Genomic DNA, 17,865 nt, shown 5'->3' with positions numbered 1-17,865 from the left:
GAATAAGACAAAAATCAATCGTTTAATCGTTCCAAATTAAAATTTCACAGAAAATCATATTATGACTTAAAAATTATGCCGATCCCAAATGTAAAATCAATTTCAGATAATTAAGTCTCTAAGGCTTCCAATTTCTGATTCAAACATTATAATTGTGACATATTTTTCTCTTATTAAACAGATATGCATCCATAACCATAACATTCACTGAATTAAATTCAATTTCACATAAAATTTTACCGTAAGCATTTAAATGCTCATAATAAGGGATTGAAAATATTCCAGAAACAGATACGAGGGTCAGATTATTACAGCCCTTCTAGGTGGATTTATTAGTTTTTAGAGTTTTTGTTGAGTGATCACAAATTAGTTTAACTTTTGTTGTAATCGATGGTTATTAGATCAAGATATATGACACTAATTTTATCTCCGTTTTCCTATACGACTAGCTATTGCTAAAATTAGAAGCATTTGCTTGGTTGCTGTACAAGCTTATGATACTGCATCTGAAAGTATTGAAGCATTGAATGATGCAGAGTTGAAATTTCAAGACATAATGAATTCTTCTTCTGTAGATGATGCTTGCCAGAAGATAGACAATTTGGCTGAGAAAAATCAACTTGATTCGGCATTGGTGCTCATGATCACAAAAGCTTGGTCAGCCGGCAAGGAGTCAAACATGATGAAAGATGAGGTAAATTGACTGTTTTTCTTAAGAAAGTGGTATCTCTAGAAATGGGATAGCCCTCTCTCTCCCTCGGTCTTCTTTTGTTTTTTTCATCTTTCCATTAATACTTTCTTTTATGCATCAGGGTTTGGGGGGTTGGAAGTGGGGGGTGTTTCTTGTAGAATTGTTTTTTGAACTAGCTTCATTTTGGAATCTGTGTATTAATTATCTGCATTGTGTTTCATTTTTTCTCAAGTTCCATTGAAAGTTAAATTTTTTCATTAATTCTTTTCATTTTTTTCATTGAAGGTTATATCATTTAAATGAACTCATCATGAAAAAAGATGATAAACCGTAAAACAGAACTAGTTCTGTGGAAAGAAATCTTAAAGAATAGCGCATATGCTAGTAAAATTATTCCAATGTTTTGGTGGAAAATAAAATTGTGCAACGACTGATTTCAAACGCACATCGGGATTACACTCAAATGTTGCTTTAACCCTCATAATTTTGTATTTGTTATGTCACAAGTAAAAGATATATTATATCATTTGTACATGACTGCACGAGGTAACCTTTAGAGACTTATGCCAAAAGAGATTAGGATAGTTAAATATCTTCTCACAATTGAGGATCCCGAGGAGCAATTGTGTACCCTAACTGTGTTTGGTTGAGAAATTTGAGGAGGGATATGGAAAGAGAAATGGAAAAGATAAGTGAAATGTGAAAAAAATATGCCTACATTTCACATAGTTTCATACACTTTTTCTCTTTTCCTTTTTAAATTCCTCTCCAAATCCCCCAACCAAACACAGCGTAAAGGATGCATTTAGCCCTAGAGAAGAACTTGAAGGGAAGGATGTAGACTGCCTATACACGTATGTGAATTGAAACATTTTTGCATTAATTTATTGTTTCGTTTTGAAATTAAATGCCATCAAATCATAGATTTTCTTGAAGGCCCATCATATGGCAGGTTATCTTAAATTTATTTTATCACAGAATAATCCATCACGAAATCAATAATCCATTCTCTTGTGTTAATTGAATCTGTGCTGAGGGCTATTAATCTCTTGGTTCTTGTTTTGTTCCCTTTAATTTGGGTCCTTTTCATGTACTTTTTGAATTTGAAAAGGGATGGTAGTACTAACAGGACACCCAAGAAGCTGCATACCTAGATTAAAGCCGTAGTAGATGCACATCATTTCAGCAAAGAAGGCACCCTTATAAAGGAAGCTAGGGATTTGATGAACCCAAAGATCATAAAAAGACTCGAAGAGTTGAAGAAGCTAGTCCAAGACAAATTCATGTAACTTTTAGCCATACTCCGTAAGAGCTTTCCTTCTGTTCCTTGATGAGAAAATCCTCAACCTTTATTTTGGTTTCTGTTGATACAGTTTATCCCAGTGAATGGAGCGAACTGGTCCAAGCTCCTCAAGCCCAAGCCCAAATGATCGAGCCCACCGGATAATCTGCAAACAAGTTCAACGGGGAATGGGGTAGTACCCTAGTGAACCCTCCGACGAGCAAGTTAGGAAGAGAAATAGAGTATGTGGGAGAAGATTAGAGATAGAAAGCTTAACCTTTTTCTTGTCTACAACATTCGCTTATATCCTTTGGCAATCATTTCGCTGTCCCTTCCGACCTGCTCTCCTTGCCGAAAGCCTATGCTGTAACTTGCCTTGCTCAAGGTAAGGGGGTCCTATTTCGGCGGAGAGGTATTGTCGTAATAAATGTTGTGATGGGCTGCATTAATGGTGATGTGCAGTGGCAATAACTTTGCAGATCTTTGTCTGTTGATGTGGTTCGTCCTTCTCTTGCCGTGTGTCTGAATGTCATTGGCTCTTTATGCCATGTTGGACTCCAGCTGTCCTGGACCTCGTCAGCTGGGTTATGCACTGGGCTTCAAGTGATGGGCCATAGGTGATTCATGGCCTTTATGGGCTTATACATGTCAGTAGTCCCCCATTCCCAAGTGCAGCTTCAGTCCAACGAAGGGAATATTAGTGACATAGATGAGTGTGTTAGGGATTGGGCCGACCGCGGTGGTTGGCCGAGCGGGAGGGCCGACCACTAGGAGGGCCGACCGCGGTGTTGGCCGAGTGGGAGGGCTGACCACGAGGAGGGCCGACCGCGATGTGGGCCGACTGGGAGGGCCGACCGCGGCGTTTGGCCGAACGGGAGGGCTGACCGCAATGAGGGCCGACTGCGGTGTTGGCCGAGTGGGAGGGCTGACCACGAGGAGGGCCGACCGCAATGTGGGCCGACTGGAAGGGCCAACCGTGAGGAGGGCCGACCGCGGCGTTTGGCCGAGCAGGAGGGCTGACCGCGATGTTGGCCGAGAGGGAGGGCTGACCACGAGGAGGGCCAACCGCGACATTTGGCCGAGCGGGAGGGCTGACCACGAGGAGGGCCGACTGGGAGGGCCGACCACGATGAGGGCCAACCGCGGTGTTTGGCCGAGCAGGAGGGCTGACTGCGGGGAGGGCCGGCCGCGGCGTTTGGTCGAACGGGAGGGTCGACCGCAAGGAGGGCCGACCGTGAAGGGTGAGGTGGAGGGGCGTGGGGCTCGAGACGCGGCGGGTCACGTGGTGAGTTGAAGTGGAAAAGACATGGTAAAGGGAGGGGACAGTGGATCATGGACGTACACAGGGCAACATCCCGTAAGGGGGGAAGATTAGGCGTTGGATCAGAAATGAAACGGTAAGTCATTATGGGTGTTGAGGAGACAGTTTTGGCGGATGATTTTGAAAAGTTTTCAAACTGGCAGAAATTAATTGGGATCCTTGGAATACGGGCAAACCGTGGGCTTTTGGCATTATTCGATTTACCTACCTGTTTACGAAAAATCAAAATATTCCAAGTGTAAATTCCTTTGTTGCTCACAATACACCTCTGCAACACTTTTTCAATTTCCTTGTTCCTGCCGCCGAAACGATTCGCAAACATACCACAAAAATGGCCGAAGAAGGGAGTGCGATTGTCAGGGTGGACCCGCTTGGAGATGATGATGCTGTGGAGCTAGCGGCGTAGTATAGGACAGAGAGGGTGGAGGAGTCAGTGGTACGACCCCACGGTTCCACCATGATAGCAGCTCTAAAGCCAATCAGCCAGGCGAAACCAGATCATTGGCATACGAAGGCTGACAAATCCACGATTACTGGGGCGGAGTTGGAGGCTATCCGCGAAAAGTACCAGATCCTTGGGGAAGTGGAGCTATTGCTGCCGACATCAACGGAAAGGCCGTCTGACGCCAGGCCAGGAGAGTTTTCTCTTTATGAGGAAGCTCTGAAGGGTGGACTGAGGTTACCACTACCGCAAGTGGTGGTGGATGTGCTCAACCGTCTGGAGGTAGCACCGGGGCAACTAATGCCCAACGCATGGAAGATCCTACTGGCCTGCGCAAGTGCATGGCCGAAAGCGAATGGAGGGGAGGCCATGACAGTAGACGAATTCTTTGCATGTTATAAGGCCTCGGGGCAGCAGGAGACGTGGGTCACTCTGCAGGCATCAGTGGGGAGAGGGTTGGTGGCGGGGCTATCATCGTCGATCAAGGGGTGGCGACCACGATGGTTCTACGTGTCTGCCAATGGGGGGCTTGGAGTGCGCACCGTTTGGAAAGTACCCATCAGGTCGGTGGAGCCGAAACTGGGGGCAGCTGCGGAGGGGAGGATGAAAAGGGTGAAGGAGTGGAGGGAGAGAGAAAATGCCAAATGGGACAAGCTCGTTCAGCCGTCGGCATTGTTTGAGGTGGGGTTGGGGCCAAAAGCCAAGTAGTGGGGACCTCGACCGAGCGGAGTTGGAGGCGAGGAGAAGGGTTCAAGAGGCGGAGGATCAGGCCATTCTTGCCAAAGCCCAACAATTCAAAGAGTCCCAGGCCGACCGACCACCAAAACCGGTTGCGAGGGAGAGGATTCGACCTCGCCCCAAACCCTTGGGAGAGAAAAACTTGGGTGATTTTGTGCCGGGGCCGTCCCCAACAGACCCTTTGAAGGAGAGGTCCTTGAAGGAGATGGAGGCGTTGGGCGTGGAGAAGAAGAAGAAGAGAGTGAGTCGGAGTGAGGAAGTGCCTGCCCAGAAGATGATGAGGGAGGCAAGTGTGAAGGAAACCAGTGTGGCCGAGGGGGCTGAAGGGGGAGAAGTGGAGGGGGCCCCAGGAAAGGTAGGTGGCCCAGAAGTGGTGGATGTTGCCTCAGAGGGTATGGAGGTGGTGCCAGTGGTGGCGGCGATTACCGCCGGGGTTGCAAAGGCCGCCCCCGAAAGGCAAGTGGAGGACGAGGCTGCTGGCTCAAGGCCAAGGAGAGAGGAACAGCCCCAGGGGGGGCTTGCACCTCAAGAAAGAGGAATCGGTGCGACCACGGCGATCTACCATGCTCGTGCGGTGGTGGGGCGGCTGGAGGGAGAAGAAGGCCCAGCTAGGGCAGGGACAGACCGTCTTGTAGGGATTGTAGAAGAGCCAGCCCTGCGCTCGGCCTCCAGATTCAACGAGGCTGAACTGCTAAGGGGGTTATACTCCGCTCAAATGGAGGTAACCACCTTAGCAGGGGCCTTGCTGAGGAAGGCGGAGGCTGCCAAACTCAAGGCAGATGAGGCCAAGGCTCAGCTTGCAAAATTAAAGAAGAAGAGTGAAAGTTAGGAGAGTGCCCACACTGAGCTGCCAGCGGTTATGGCGGAGTTGGAGGACACACGCCGCCAGGTTGTGTCGCTCGAGTTCCAACTTGCTGGCGAGCAGAAGAAGTTGGACGAGGCCCAAAGAGCCTACGCCGTCGCGGTCGAGCGACATGAAGAGGTTATGAGTAGTAATGAAGAGTTGGTGAGGCAAAAAGATGAGGCTAATGGCAAAGCGGGCGATCTCCAGAGGGAATTGGAGGGCGAGCACGCCAAGGCAGTGGAGGAGAAAGGGAGGCTTCTGAGGGAGTTAGAAGCAGAGAGAGTGCAGGCAATGGCGGAGAAGGAAAGCCTGAAGAAGGAATTGGAGGCGGAGAAGGCAAAGGCGGCGTCGGAAAGGGCGACCCTACAGAAAGAGCTGGACGAAGAGAGGGCAAAGGCAGCCTCTGAAAGGGCGGCTTATCCCGATCTGTGCGTCGCAACAGTGGAGCAATTCAAAGGGTCTGCCAAATTTCAGACGGCGGTTGATGCCGCGGTCGCGAGTAGCCTGGCTAGGCAAGAATCTGAGGGGGCGGGCCCATCGAGGACGACCGCTGGAGGCAGAACTGACGCAGAAGTTATTGAGAGCTTCCAGCAGTCAGACTTTTATAAGCACGAAATGGCTGAGCACTGGGACAGTGGCTGGAAGATGTTCAAACGTAGAGCTGAAGAGTTGTTCCCAAACTTAGACCTTAGTAGTGTAACGATTGGCGAAGATGATGTGGCCCAAACCCCCCTGGATGAGGGCATTGAAGAAGAAGACCTCCTCTCCAGTGAGGAGGAGTAACTGAGGAGGAAGGAGAAAGGGATACATTGTTGTTGTTTTTTTTTTTTTTTTTTGAATTGCTATAATGAACTTTTGTACATGAATTGCTATAATGACTTTTGTACAAAGTTGTGAACGAATAAAATTTCAGTTGTGCTTGTTATTTGATTATTTCTGCTTATGGATCTTAGATAAATGAGGCGTGGGCGAAGTGTGTGTAGAACTCCTTGTTAAGAATAGTGAAATTGAAGCTTATAATAAGGACTCAATGCAGAGTGAAGTTAAGAATTCCACAATGCAGAGTGAAATTTAAAATGTAATAAAATGATAGGCCTGAGAAAGTTAAATGTAATAAAATGATAGTGAAATTTAAGAACTCCACAAGGCAGAGTAAAATTTGAAATGTAATAAAATGATAGGCCTGAGAAAGTTAAATGTAATAAAATGATAATAAAATTTAAGAACTCCACAAGGCAGAGTGAAATTTGAAATGTAATAAAATGATAGGCCTGAGAAAGTTAAATGTAACAAAATGATAATGAAATTTAAGAACTCCACAATGCAGAGTGAAATTGGAAATGTAATAAAATGATAAGAACGTCTTTAGAATTTGACTAAGCAAAGAATGGTGTGAAGACTTGGACCTGGAATTGTGACTAAGTGTGTTAGTTAATTCCACAAGTATGAAGTTTTGCATGGGTGGTTTTGACCGAGCCCTACATGTTAGGTCTGGACGAGTGCTTCACGCTCAGTCTGGATAGAGCTTTTAGCGCTCGGTCCGGCAAAGGGTGTTAACGGTCGGACTGCCCGAGGCGGCACATGCTCGGTCTGGCTGAGGCTTTAAGTGCTCGGTCTGGCTGAGGCTTTAAGTGCTCAGTCTGGCAGAGGCTTTAAGTGCTCTGTCTGGCAGAGGCTTTTAGTGCTCAGTCTGGCTGAGGCTTTAAGTGCTCTGTTTGGCAGAGGCTTTTAGTACTCAGTCTGGTTGAGGCTTTTAATGCTGCAAATAAGAATGTTACTGAGACAACATATAGATAACTGAGATATATAATCAAGAAGTTACATTGCGTAGGGGAATATCAGGAATGTGTGAATTTCCCGAAAAGAAAATACAATAACTGAGCAATACAAAAATAGGAGCTTATTGAAAGTAACGTTTAAGGTGTTCGGCGTTCCATGGGTGGGGGAGGTCTCGACCTTCCATGTCCTGAAGTCGGTAAGTGCCTGGTCGGGGTCGGGCTTTCACAATGTAAGGTCCCTCCCACTTGGCTTCCAATTTACCCTCAGTCGGATTTTTGGTAGCAAGAGTTGCTTCTCTCAAGACAAGATCCCCTACAGCGAACTCCCTCGGTCGGACCTTGCGGTTGTAGTGTGTTCTCATTTTCTGTTGGTATGAGGCCAGTCGGACAGCGGTGGTCTCTCTGAGTTCTTCAATTAGGTCGAGGTCAGCCCGACGGAGTTCTTTGGTTAGTGCTGGATCCGGATGTGAAACCCTGGGAGTAGGCAAACCGACTTCTACTGGGATAACCGCCTCAGCGCCGTATGTTAAGCAAAAAGGGGTTTCCCCAGTGGGAGTCCGAGCTGTAGTTCGATAAGCCCAGAGTACATTCGGTAGCTCCTCAGCCCAAAGTCCCTTAGCAGCTTCTAGCTTAGTTTTGATGATCTTCAGGAGAGAGCGGTTGGTGACCTCAACTTGGCCATTGGCCTGGAGATGGCCAGGGGATAAGAAACAAGGTTGAATCTGGAGGTCGGCACAAAACTTCCTGTACTTGGCGTTGTCAAATTGTTTACCGTTGTCGGAGATGATGGCCTGAGGAATGCCAAACCTGCAAACGATCGACTGCCAGATGAACTTGGTTGTGTTCCGCTCGGTGATGGTGGCAAGGGGTTCTGCCTCTACCCACTTGGTGAAGTAATCAATGGCGACGATCGTGAACTTGGTCTGGCCTCGGCCAGTAGGGAGTGGACCGACCAAGTCAATCCCCCATTTGGCGAACAGATAAAGGCTGCAAAGTGTGATCAACTCTGTAGGGAGTACATGGGGGATGTTGGCAAAACGTTGACACTTATCACATTTGAGCACGAAATCGGTCGCATCACGATTAAGAGTAGGCCAGAAATAACCAGTACGGAGTATCTTGTGGGCCAGGGACTTGCCGCCCGAGTGATTGCCGCAGATCCCCTCATGAATTTCTTGCATCACATAAGTTGCTTGAGTCGGATTGAGGCACCGCAGATAGGGGCGTGAGAAACCACGTTTGTACAAGATGCCGTCGACAAGGATGTAATTGGACGATCATGCCCTGACTTTGGCGGCTTGCTGGTTGTCATCTGGAAGTTCCCCCGCTGTCAGAAATCGAAAGATGTCCGACGCCCAAGGGATGGCTCATTTTGGAGAAATTGTACTTCATACTGATCGGGGGAAATGGAGGGATGGGATAGGTATTCGAGGCGGACACCACTGTTGAGGGCGGACTGGTCTGCGGAAGCCAACTGGGCCATCTCATCTGCCTTAGAGTTCTCCGCCCGAGGAATGTGCTTGATGTGGAAGGTATTAAAAAGGCGAACAAGGGGAAGTGCAAGATCCCTGTAAGTCCGCATTGTGCCCTCCTTGGCGTCGAATTCGCCTGTGATCTGTCCGACGATGAGCTGAGAGTCGCTGAGCACTCGGATGTGGCTGACACCAATGTCCCTGGCTAGGCGAAGGCCCGCTATCAGTGCCTCATATTCGGCCTCATTGTTACTGGCCTCAAACAAGAAGCGGAGCGCACATTTGAAATAACCACCCTCAGGGCTGGTGAGAATGAGGCCAGCCCCACTACCTTGCCTGCGAGATGATCCGTCGACGTTGAGAGTCCAAGAGTGAGGGTCTTCTAGCTCGATGGGAGCTGGCAGGGGTGGAAAGGCAGTGGTTGGGGTAGGATTAGTGAATTCCAAGATGAAGTCAGCGATAGTCTGTCCCTTAATTGCTGTTCGAGGCCGGTAAGAGATGTCAAACTGGCTAAGTTCCACTGACCACTGCATAAGTCTGCCGGAAAGTTCTGATTGCTGTATGACCTTCTTCAAGGGTTGGTCGGTGAGGACCACTATGAAATGGGGTTGGAAGTAAGGACGAAGTCGTCTAGAGGCGGTGACCAAGGCCAAGGATAATTTTTCTAGCAGGGGGTAATTCTGTTGTGCTCCCCTGAGAGCGCGACTGATGTAGTATACCGGTCGTTGGACAGAGTCATCTTCCCTGATAAGAGCTGCACTGACTGCGGTGCTTGAGACGGCTAAATAGAAGAAGAGGGACTCGCCCGTAATCGCTTGTAAAATGAGGGGTGGATTGGCCATGCATTGCTTTAACTGCTGAAAAGCTTCTTCAGATTCAGTTGTCCATTCAAAAGTTTGCCAAAGAACTTTGAAAAACGGTAGGCACTTATCTGTTGCGTGGGAAATGAAACGGTTGAGGGCTGCAACTCGGCCAGTGAGTCTTTGAACCTCCTTGACCGTCCTGGGAGACTGCATCTCAATCAAGGCCTTGATATTTTCAGGGTTAGCTTCAATGCCCCGCTGACTGACCATAAAACCCAGAAACTTCCCAGATCCTACGCCGAAGGCGCATTTCTCTGGGTTGAGCTTCATTTAGTACTTGCGTAGCGTGGCGAAGGTCTCCCGCAGGTTGATCAGGTGATCAGTGGAGAGTTTGCTCTTGGCCAGCATGTCATCGACGTATACTTCCATATTCTGACCTATTTGGTGATGGAAGACGGCATTGACCAACTGTTGGTAGGTGGTCCCAGCGTTCTTCAATCTGAATGGCATTACTTGGTAATGGTAGGTGCCTCGGTCGGTGATGAAGGATGTATGTTCCCGATCGGACGGGTGCATCAGGATTTGGTTGTAGCCAGAGAAAGCATCCATGAAGCTGAGCATTTGATGACCGGCCGTGGCATCGACCAGCAGATCTATGCGGGGCAGAGGATAGCTGTCTTTGGGGCAAGCTCAGTTCAGGTCAGAGTAATCGACACAGAGTCGCCATTTGCCATTTAGGGTAGTTGACATTTTTGATGAATTGGGCCTCAAGGAGTTTGTCGACCTCTGCGGCTATAAGAGTATTGCGCTCTGGATGAGAGACGCGCTACTTCTGGCGGTAAGGTCAAAAATGAGGTTCAATGCTGAAGCGATGAGTTATGAAAGAAGGGTCGATGCCTGGCATATCTGAGTGAATCCAGGCGAATACATCATTGTGCTCGGTCAGAAGGGCAGTAAGGTCGGCCTTAGCTTGGGGGGATAGCTAGCTGCCGATCTTAGCAGTTTTCGTTGGGTTGGTGGGATCGATGGGAATCTCAACGAGGTCCTCCACCGGTTCGCCTCTGACCAGCTCGTCCTCATCTCGGGCGTCAAGTCCTTCAATGATTATGGCCTCCTTCAGCTTGACTTCCTTGAGTGAGGCGACATAACATTTCCTGGCTATGGTCTGCTCCCCCGTACTGTCCCGACCCCCTGGTCGGTGGGAAATTTTATGGTGAGGTGGTAGGTTGAAGTTACAGCTTGAAAGGCGTTGAGGGCGGTGCGACCAAGGATGATGTTGTAGGCAGAGGAACAGTCGACCACAAGGAAAGTGAGCAACTTGGTAGTCTGCCGTGGGTATTCGCCGATGGTGATGGGGAGGTCGATGGAACCGATGGAGGTCACCCAGTCTCCAGTGAAACCGACCAAAGGGGTTTGAAGGGGGGACAGGCTTTCCTCTCCAATTTTGAGCTGGCAGAAGCAGCTGAAGAATATGATGTCTGAAGAACTGCCGTTGTCGATGAGAACCCGTCTGACCTGATAGTTGGAGAGAAGGGCAGAAATGACGAGAGGGTCATCATGAGGATAACGGATGCCAGTACAGTTGGCGTCCGTGAAAGTGATGGGTTCTGTCCACTACTTGGGATGTTTGGAAGGTCGGTCTACCATGTCCACTGCTCTGTCCGAGCCTTGCCTTATCTTCCTAAGCTCTGTCCTCTGAGCTGAGCGGGATGGTCTGCCACAAGCAAGGCCACCAGAAATGACTCGGATTTCCCCAACTGGTGGAGGGGGATTACCTGGGGGCCGAGGCTGTTGTGGGGGCCAGTCACGGCCTTGGTTAAGTTGGGCTGGCTGCTAGGGTAGGGTACGCCGGCGGTTGTTTCTAGGGAGCTCGGTTCTTTGCCTCTGTTGCGGGCGGGTGTCCGTGAACCGGCTGAGACGCCCTTGGCAAATGAGGGTCTCGACCTGATCCTTGAGGTTGACGCAGTCATCAGTGTTGTGGCCATGATCCTGGTGGAAACGACAATATTTGGACTGGTCTTTTCGGTTGGAAGGGGTTCGTGAGGGCAGGGGCCATTTGAGGGGGTAATCCCGTTGGATCTGGTGGAGGACTTGTTCCATGGGAGAATTAAGGGGCGTGTACCGCTCAAACTGACCAGGAGGTCGGGCTGGTGCCGACCTTTCGACGCGAGGAGGTCGATCGGTATATTGGGGTGTTTGGCTATTATACTGGGTGTTTCTGGGTTCCGAGTCTTTTCTCTTTTCTCTGGGGGTCGGGTTTTTGGATATTGGATCCTGCCGAACAGCTAGTGAATCTTCGGCATTCATATACTTCTGGGCCTTGGATAATAGGGCTGCCATGGAGATCGGGGGATTTTTGGAGAGGGAGAAAAAGAAATAAGATGACCGTAGCCCGGCCATGAAAGCCGTGAGGATGACCTTATCGTCATTCTCCGCTACTTGTAGGGCTTCGGTGTTGAAACGGGTAACGAAGCTGCGCAGCGACTCCCCTTCAGTCTGACGGATATTGAGGAGTTGGGTTGTAGGGCGGCGTTGGCGTTGGCGTTGGGCTCTAATGAAATGGCTGAGGAAGGAGTCGCTGAGATGCTGGAAAGTGGAGATAGAGTCCACTGGTAACTGACTGAACCACAGTCGAGCTGACCCCTTCAGTGTCACGGGGAAAGCCCAACGCATGATCTCGTCGGGGAAGGCATGGAGGATCATGAGGGTACGGTAGGTTTCCAGATGGTCAACTGGGTCCGTCGTACCGTCAAATGAGTCAATGGTGGGCATCTTAAACTTGGCAGACAAGGGTTTGTCCCGGATGAAGGCAACAAATGGTGAATTTGTCGTGGTAGAGGGTTTATACTGAATATTCTGCATGACCCCTTGGAGTTGGAGCTTCATTGCGTGGAGCTCAGCGTCCCAAAGGGGAACGTGGTCACCATGGTCAGTCAATGGAGGCTGGACGCTGCTAGCCTCCCCTTCAGGGGCTGGTGCTACGACCGACGGGTGTGGGGGTGGTGGTGGATTTATATGTGGGTGGGGAGATTGCAAACCTTCCAAGTTGGGTGGATGGAGTTATGGAGCAGTATGGCTCGAGGCTCTTTCTTGGTTGGGAGGAATATCTGGAGGTGGGGGAGGAGGCATTGGAAGGTTCCTTTGGAGTAAAGCATTTATCAAGGCCTGGTTTTGCTCGGCCATGCGGTTAATGCTGTTGGTAAGCTCGATAAAATACTGTGGTGGGTTGTTTGGATTGGGGGGGCGGCTTGATGGTCGGCGGCATTATTGTGAGAAGCCATAGATCTAGTCGTGACCATGCACTTTGACGGGTAGGAGAAAAAGGTTGTTGGAACGGGGCCTTCGGCGACAGTGAACACAACTGGCGCGAGGAGTAAAGCGTTCCCACAGACGGCGCTAACTGTTGATACAGTTTATCCCAGTGAATAGAGCGAACTGGTCCAAGCTCCTCAAGCCCAAGCCCAAATGATCGAGCCCACCGGATAACCTGCAAACAAGTTCAACGGGGAACGGGGTAGTCCCCCAGTGAACCCTCCGACGAGCAAGTTAGGAAGAGAAGTAGAGTATGTGGGAGAAGATTAGAGATAGAAAGCTTAACCTTTTTCTTGTCTACAACGTTCGCTTATATCCTTTGACAATCATTTCGATGTCCCTTCTGACCTGCTCTCCTTGCCGAAAGCCTATGTTGTAGCTTACCTTGCTCAGGGTAAGGGGGTTCTGTTCCGGCGGAGAGGTATTGTCGTAATAAATGCTGTGATGGGCTGCATTAACAGTGATATGCAGTGGTAATAACTTTGCAGATGTTTGTCTGCTGATGTGGTTCGTCCTTCCCTTGCCGTGTGTCTGAATGTCATTGGCTCTTTATGCCATGTTGGACTCCAGCTGTCCTGGACCTCGTCAGCTGGGTTATACACTGGGCTTCAAGTGATGGGCTATAGGTGATTCATGGCCTTTATGGGCTTATACATGTCAGTTTCTTCAAGTTCCAAGTTTAAATGTCAACTCTAAAAAGGTTGCACATGTTCAATTTACCTTTGCTGGAAATACTGCATACTGAGATACAATAGCATGATAATTTTAGTTTTTTTTTTTTTACTGTATCTATTGAGAGGTTTATGTTTTGTGTTACGCTGTGTTCGTGTAACAATCCCGACCTATAATTATCTTATAATTCGTAATTAAGGATGCCTAATAAGTAATTAAGATGAAATTCTATATTCATTGCATGTGTAATATGTTGTTTGCATTTATATCTGTCTGCCATAGAAATATCTGTCTATGTTTCTGTTCAGGGAATTGAAGGCCTTATCGGCATCTGATCATGAAATTGACTTGATTTATGTGTCATTTGGAATTTTTAGAATATTATGGTAAGTTTAATTGAAATTCGCTTCAGAACCAAATAATTAAAATAAAATTTCTTAAATTAAGATAACTTGATTAGTTTTAACCATCCCTAATTAGTGAGTGCTAAAGAAGCCTATATAACGCCTATATAACTTCTAGAGGCCTTATTCTTAGGGATGGCAATTTGAAACCGGCCCGACAGGGACCCGATCCCCCGATCCCGATTTGATCGGTTTTTTTCCGAAAAATACCCCCGACGGGGAGGGGATGGTATTTAAAAATTAATCCCCGATTAATTTCGGGCCGAGGACGGTGATTAATGCCGAATCCCCAGCCCCGGGCCGTTTGTCCCCGACTTAGTATATATATATAAAATATACTTTTTATATATTTTGTTTCTGTCTCTTTCTTTCTCTTTCATTTGCACACTCTCTCTCTCTTCTATCTATTCTCTCTCTCTCTCGTTCTCATCCTCTCACAGCCTCTCATCTCTCTCCCTCCCTCTCACTCACTCAGAGTCTCTCTCTCTCTCTCTCACTCTCGTACCTCTCCTCCCCTTCAGTGCCACCACATCTGTCGCCTCGCACCGCCGTCCTCCTCCGTTGTTCATCGCAGCCACCGTCGTCTACCTCCGTCGTTCATCGCCTTCGTCCATCGCTGTCGTCCATCGCAGCCATCGTCGTCTACCTTTGTCGTAGTCACCACCGCCAATTGCAGCCACCATCGCCGATCACAGCCACCGTGGTCCACCTTCGTCGCAGCCACCGAGATCTATCTCTATTTGTCTATTTATTTTTTTTGGTAGTTGATGCATGTTGATGATGTTCTTGATTGATGATGCACACACTCAGATCTGTTCACCATCGCATGATGCACACACAGATCTCATGATTTTTTTTTGATGATTTTCTTGATGATTTTGTTGATGTTAAAAGTTGTTGATGATGTTAAAATAGATTTGGACGGAGAATTTTCGAGATCGGGGAAACCCGATCCCCATTAGGGGGCAGGGATTGGGACAGTGACAGGTTCCCCGTCGGGGATCGGGGCCGGGCCGGGGAATTTTTTACCATCGGGGACGGGGAGGGTGATCCCTGGCCCTGCCTAGCCCCGTTGCCATTCCTACTCATTCTTTAACTTTTTGAGAGCAAAACATAAATGAGAAGAGAGAATGAAGAACACATTGAACTCCAGAGAGGATAGAAAGTATTTGGAAGGAACCTTGGAAATTTGGCCTCCTAGCTCCAAGAGTTTAGCATTTTAGAACACAATTGAGTAGCTAAGGTAAGAGTTTAAGTCTTTAGTTATGAAATTGAACCAACTAATGCATAGATTCAAGAGGTTTAGGTGTTTGAGCATGAGAATTGAGCTTGGTAAATAGAGAGGAAGAGCATACCATGCATGCATGTATAATTCATGGATTTTGAGTATTGATTTCAAGAAATTCTTACATGCAACGACTTATTTTTGTTCTATTATGGGAGCTCATTGTGATTTTGCACTTTAACACTCAATTTGTACATGTTTTGAAAGGTTGAGTTCATAACAACACATGCATGATATGTATACATATAATTCAAGGTTGTTTTTGAATAATTCACTTGATTTTAGGCCTTGATTTTGTGTAATGATCTTTAATTCATGATGTTTTGTAAGTTTACAAGTGCTTTATCAAGTTTTGGGCTCAAAAGACGTGTTTTGAGGCTTTGAATTTAAGTTTTGCATCATGAACAACAATCTGAAAAATTCTAGAATTCTGTATCTCCGCTCAATCAACCAAAGTTGTGCTCGAGCGATTACCTTGTGTTTTGTACATCCACTCAAGCAAATAAGCCTAAGTTCGGGTGTAAAATTCATGCTCTCAAAAGTTTTACAAAATTTTGCAGAGTACTCGAGCGACAATAGTTAAGCTTGAGCAAAGACCTTGTCTGCTCAGTCTTACGCTCGAACGACCGTCGAGCGAAAAATTCATGCAGACTTTACAGACCGCTCGAGCGGCAGAAGTTGCGCTCGAACAGAATGCCCTAATTTTGAAAATTTGGCTAAGTGTTTCAAAGCACATTTTGGCATCCTCATTGCATTTTAGACATTCCTTAAGCCCTAATTAAAACATAATAGTGAGGATAAGGATTTGAAACACACCCAAACAAGAAATAAATAAATTAATTGAATTCCAAGCATGTGTTTCAATGTGTATATGTTCCGTGTTTGTGTAGGTCACGAGCCTCCGGTTATCTATTCTGTCTATCTGCTATTAGAGCCAATCGTGAGTAATAACTCTGTAAAGTTATGTTTAACTTTAATTATTTTCTGATGATATGAAATGATCAGTTTTTCTGAAATGCTATGCTTTGTGTGAATGAATAATTGTCCAAGTTTCTAAAATGTATTTGTGGCATCCTTAGTTTCAGATGACATCTGTTATCTATTCTATTATGTGCCAATTATGGGCCAATTGTACGTCTCATGAGCTAATTGTACCGTCTCCATGCACGTGAGTCAACTGTATGCCTTTATGGCCGTCTTTTTATAAGTCAACTATTTCTGCTAGTACTAATAGATGTACCACGTATGATTAACTGTAATTCTGATTATGAATATTGGATTCTGTTTTTTGTATTTGTTAAAGACAACACTCATTAAATCCTTTACTCTGTTATTATTCACTGGGCTCTAGCTCATTCTATTATTTATGTATGTAGGTGATCAGGTACATGACCAGCCTTAGTGATGATCGCCTGGACTTCTGTTTTGTTGACCAAGCTTTGTGCCTCCTAAAAAGGTTTCGGAATGAGTCAAGTGGTCGAGTTTTGTGAACCAAGTTTAAGACTTTTTTTTTTTTTTTTTTTTTTTGGAATATGAACAAGTGTCTGTTTATCTGTGTACTGGGCTAAGTTCCACATTTGTTTTATCTCTATATATGAAGGTGATGTACGACTAATATAATTCTGACGTCACATGTCTGTGTATAAGGTTTGAAATTTCTGTCCCATATACGTCTACACAACTCAATGGACTTTATATGTTTTATACATCTGCTTTCGCAACCCCTTGTTATGTGTTAATCTGTTCAGAAGCTTTTGGTAATCTCAAGATTATTGGCTGGTTACAGTGCCAAACTTATAGAGGCGAGCTTGGGTCGTGACATTTTGGTTGAGAGATTTGGAAAGAGAAAGGGAAAATGTAGATAGAATGTGAATAAAATATATATGTATTTCACCTAATGTCATACACTTTTTTCCTTTGCCTTTCCAAATCTATTGCTAAATCTCCCAACTAAGCACAGTATTAATGTATATTAGGGCTTTCTTTTGTTATGTATGACATGGAATGCTAGTCGTTTGGCTATATGGAAGTTCACATTTTATGATGATGTACCACTGGCTTTTAAAAATTTATGATGATGTATCATTCATGGGAGACTGTATAAACTAATTAATAATACTCTCTCTCTCTCTCTCTCTGTTCTCGTTTTTTCTTTTTCTTTTTCTTTTTCAATTAAATTCTACAAATTCAAAATTAAAACATAACTTTTAAAGAATGAGAATTATGATTTATTTATTTATTTATTTTAAACAGAACAATCATAACAACAATGTGTCCAACAATGAAAAAATTCTTAAGAAATAATATTTATTGTATCGGCCAAGAGTTGCTAATTACAAGTACATGAATAAATAAATAAAAGGGCTAATTATATGTACTATAATCATCATTTGAAATTCTTACTTCTTCAAAAGATCAACTATATATGTATCTATATATAGTGGCGTTTGGTAACGTTTATATTTTTAGTTTATATTTACAAAAATTTTATAAACTGGTTTTTATTTATTTTTAGAAAAACATAAATAATAAACGCGTTCGATTTAGACAAAATGTTTGAAAAATTTTAAAAACATAAACTAAAAACATGTTTGATAAGGCCAAAATTATTTATTTTTTAATTTTTGACGATGAAATTATACACATTATAATAAACATCTATAATAACCATATTGATATAATACCAACCATAAATAACTATAATTGTAATGTTCATAACAACTTACAAACCATAATAATATCACGAGATATATTACAAAATAACCTCAATAGAGACAACATTGTATCTCAATCACAACATTATTTAGTTATACTCTTGTGA

General features: G+C 45.6%; 1 protein-coding gene across 3 annotated transcripts in view; it reads left to right on the top strand.

Annotated features, from left to right (window-relative positions):
- The window catches only part of LOC114257339 (uncharacterized), a 33,080-nt gene extending 16,330 nt beyond the window's left edge, over positions 1-16,750 (top strand). For all 3 annotated transcript variants that reach the window (XR_014364801.1, XR_014364802.1, XM_082921526.1), the window contains 2 exons: positions 576-694; positions 16,421-16,750. Coding sequence is in view for 1 of the 3 variants with exons in the window: in XM_082921526.1 (XP_082777652.1) it covers positions 576-694; positions 16,421-16,534 (233 nt within the window). In the remaining 2 variants the exon portion in view is untranslated. The remainder of the gene's footprint in view (positions 1-575; positions 695-16,420) is intronic.
- The last annotated feature ends 1,115 nt before the right edge of the window (positions 16,751-17,865 follow it).

The sequence above is a fragment of the Camellia sinensis genome, chromosome 3 (assembly GCF_055761805.1).
Source record: "Camellia sinensis isolate YWXY chromosome 3, ASM5576180v1, whole genome shotgun sequence".
In the NCBI taxonomy this organism is placed as follows: Eukaryota; Viridiplantae; Streptophyta; class Magnoliopsida; order Ericales; family Theaceae; genus Camellia; species Camellia sinensis.
This window is presented reverse-complemented; position numbering and strand designations above follow the sequence as displayed.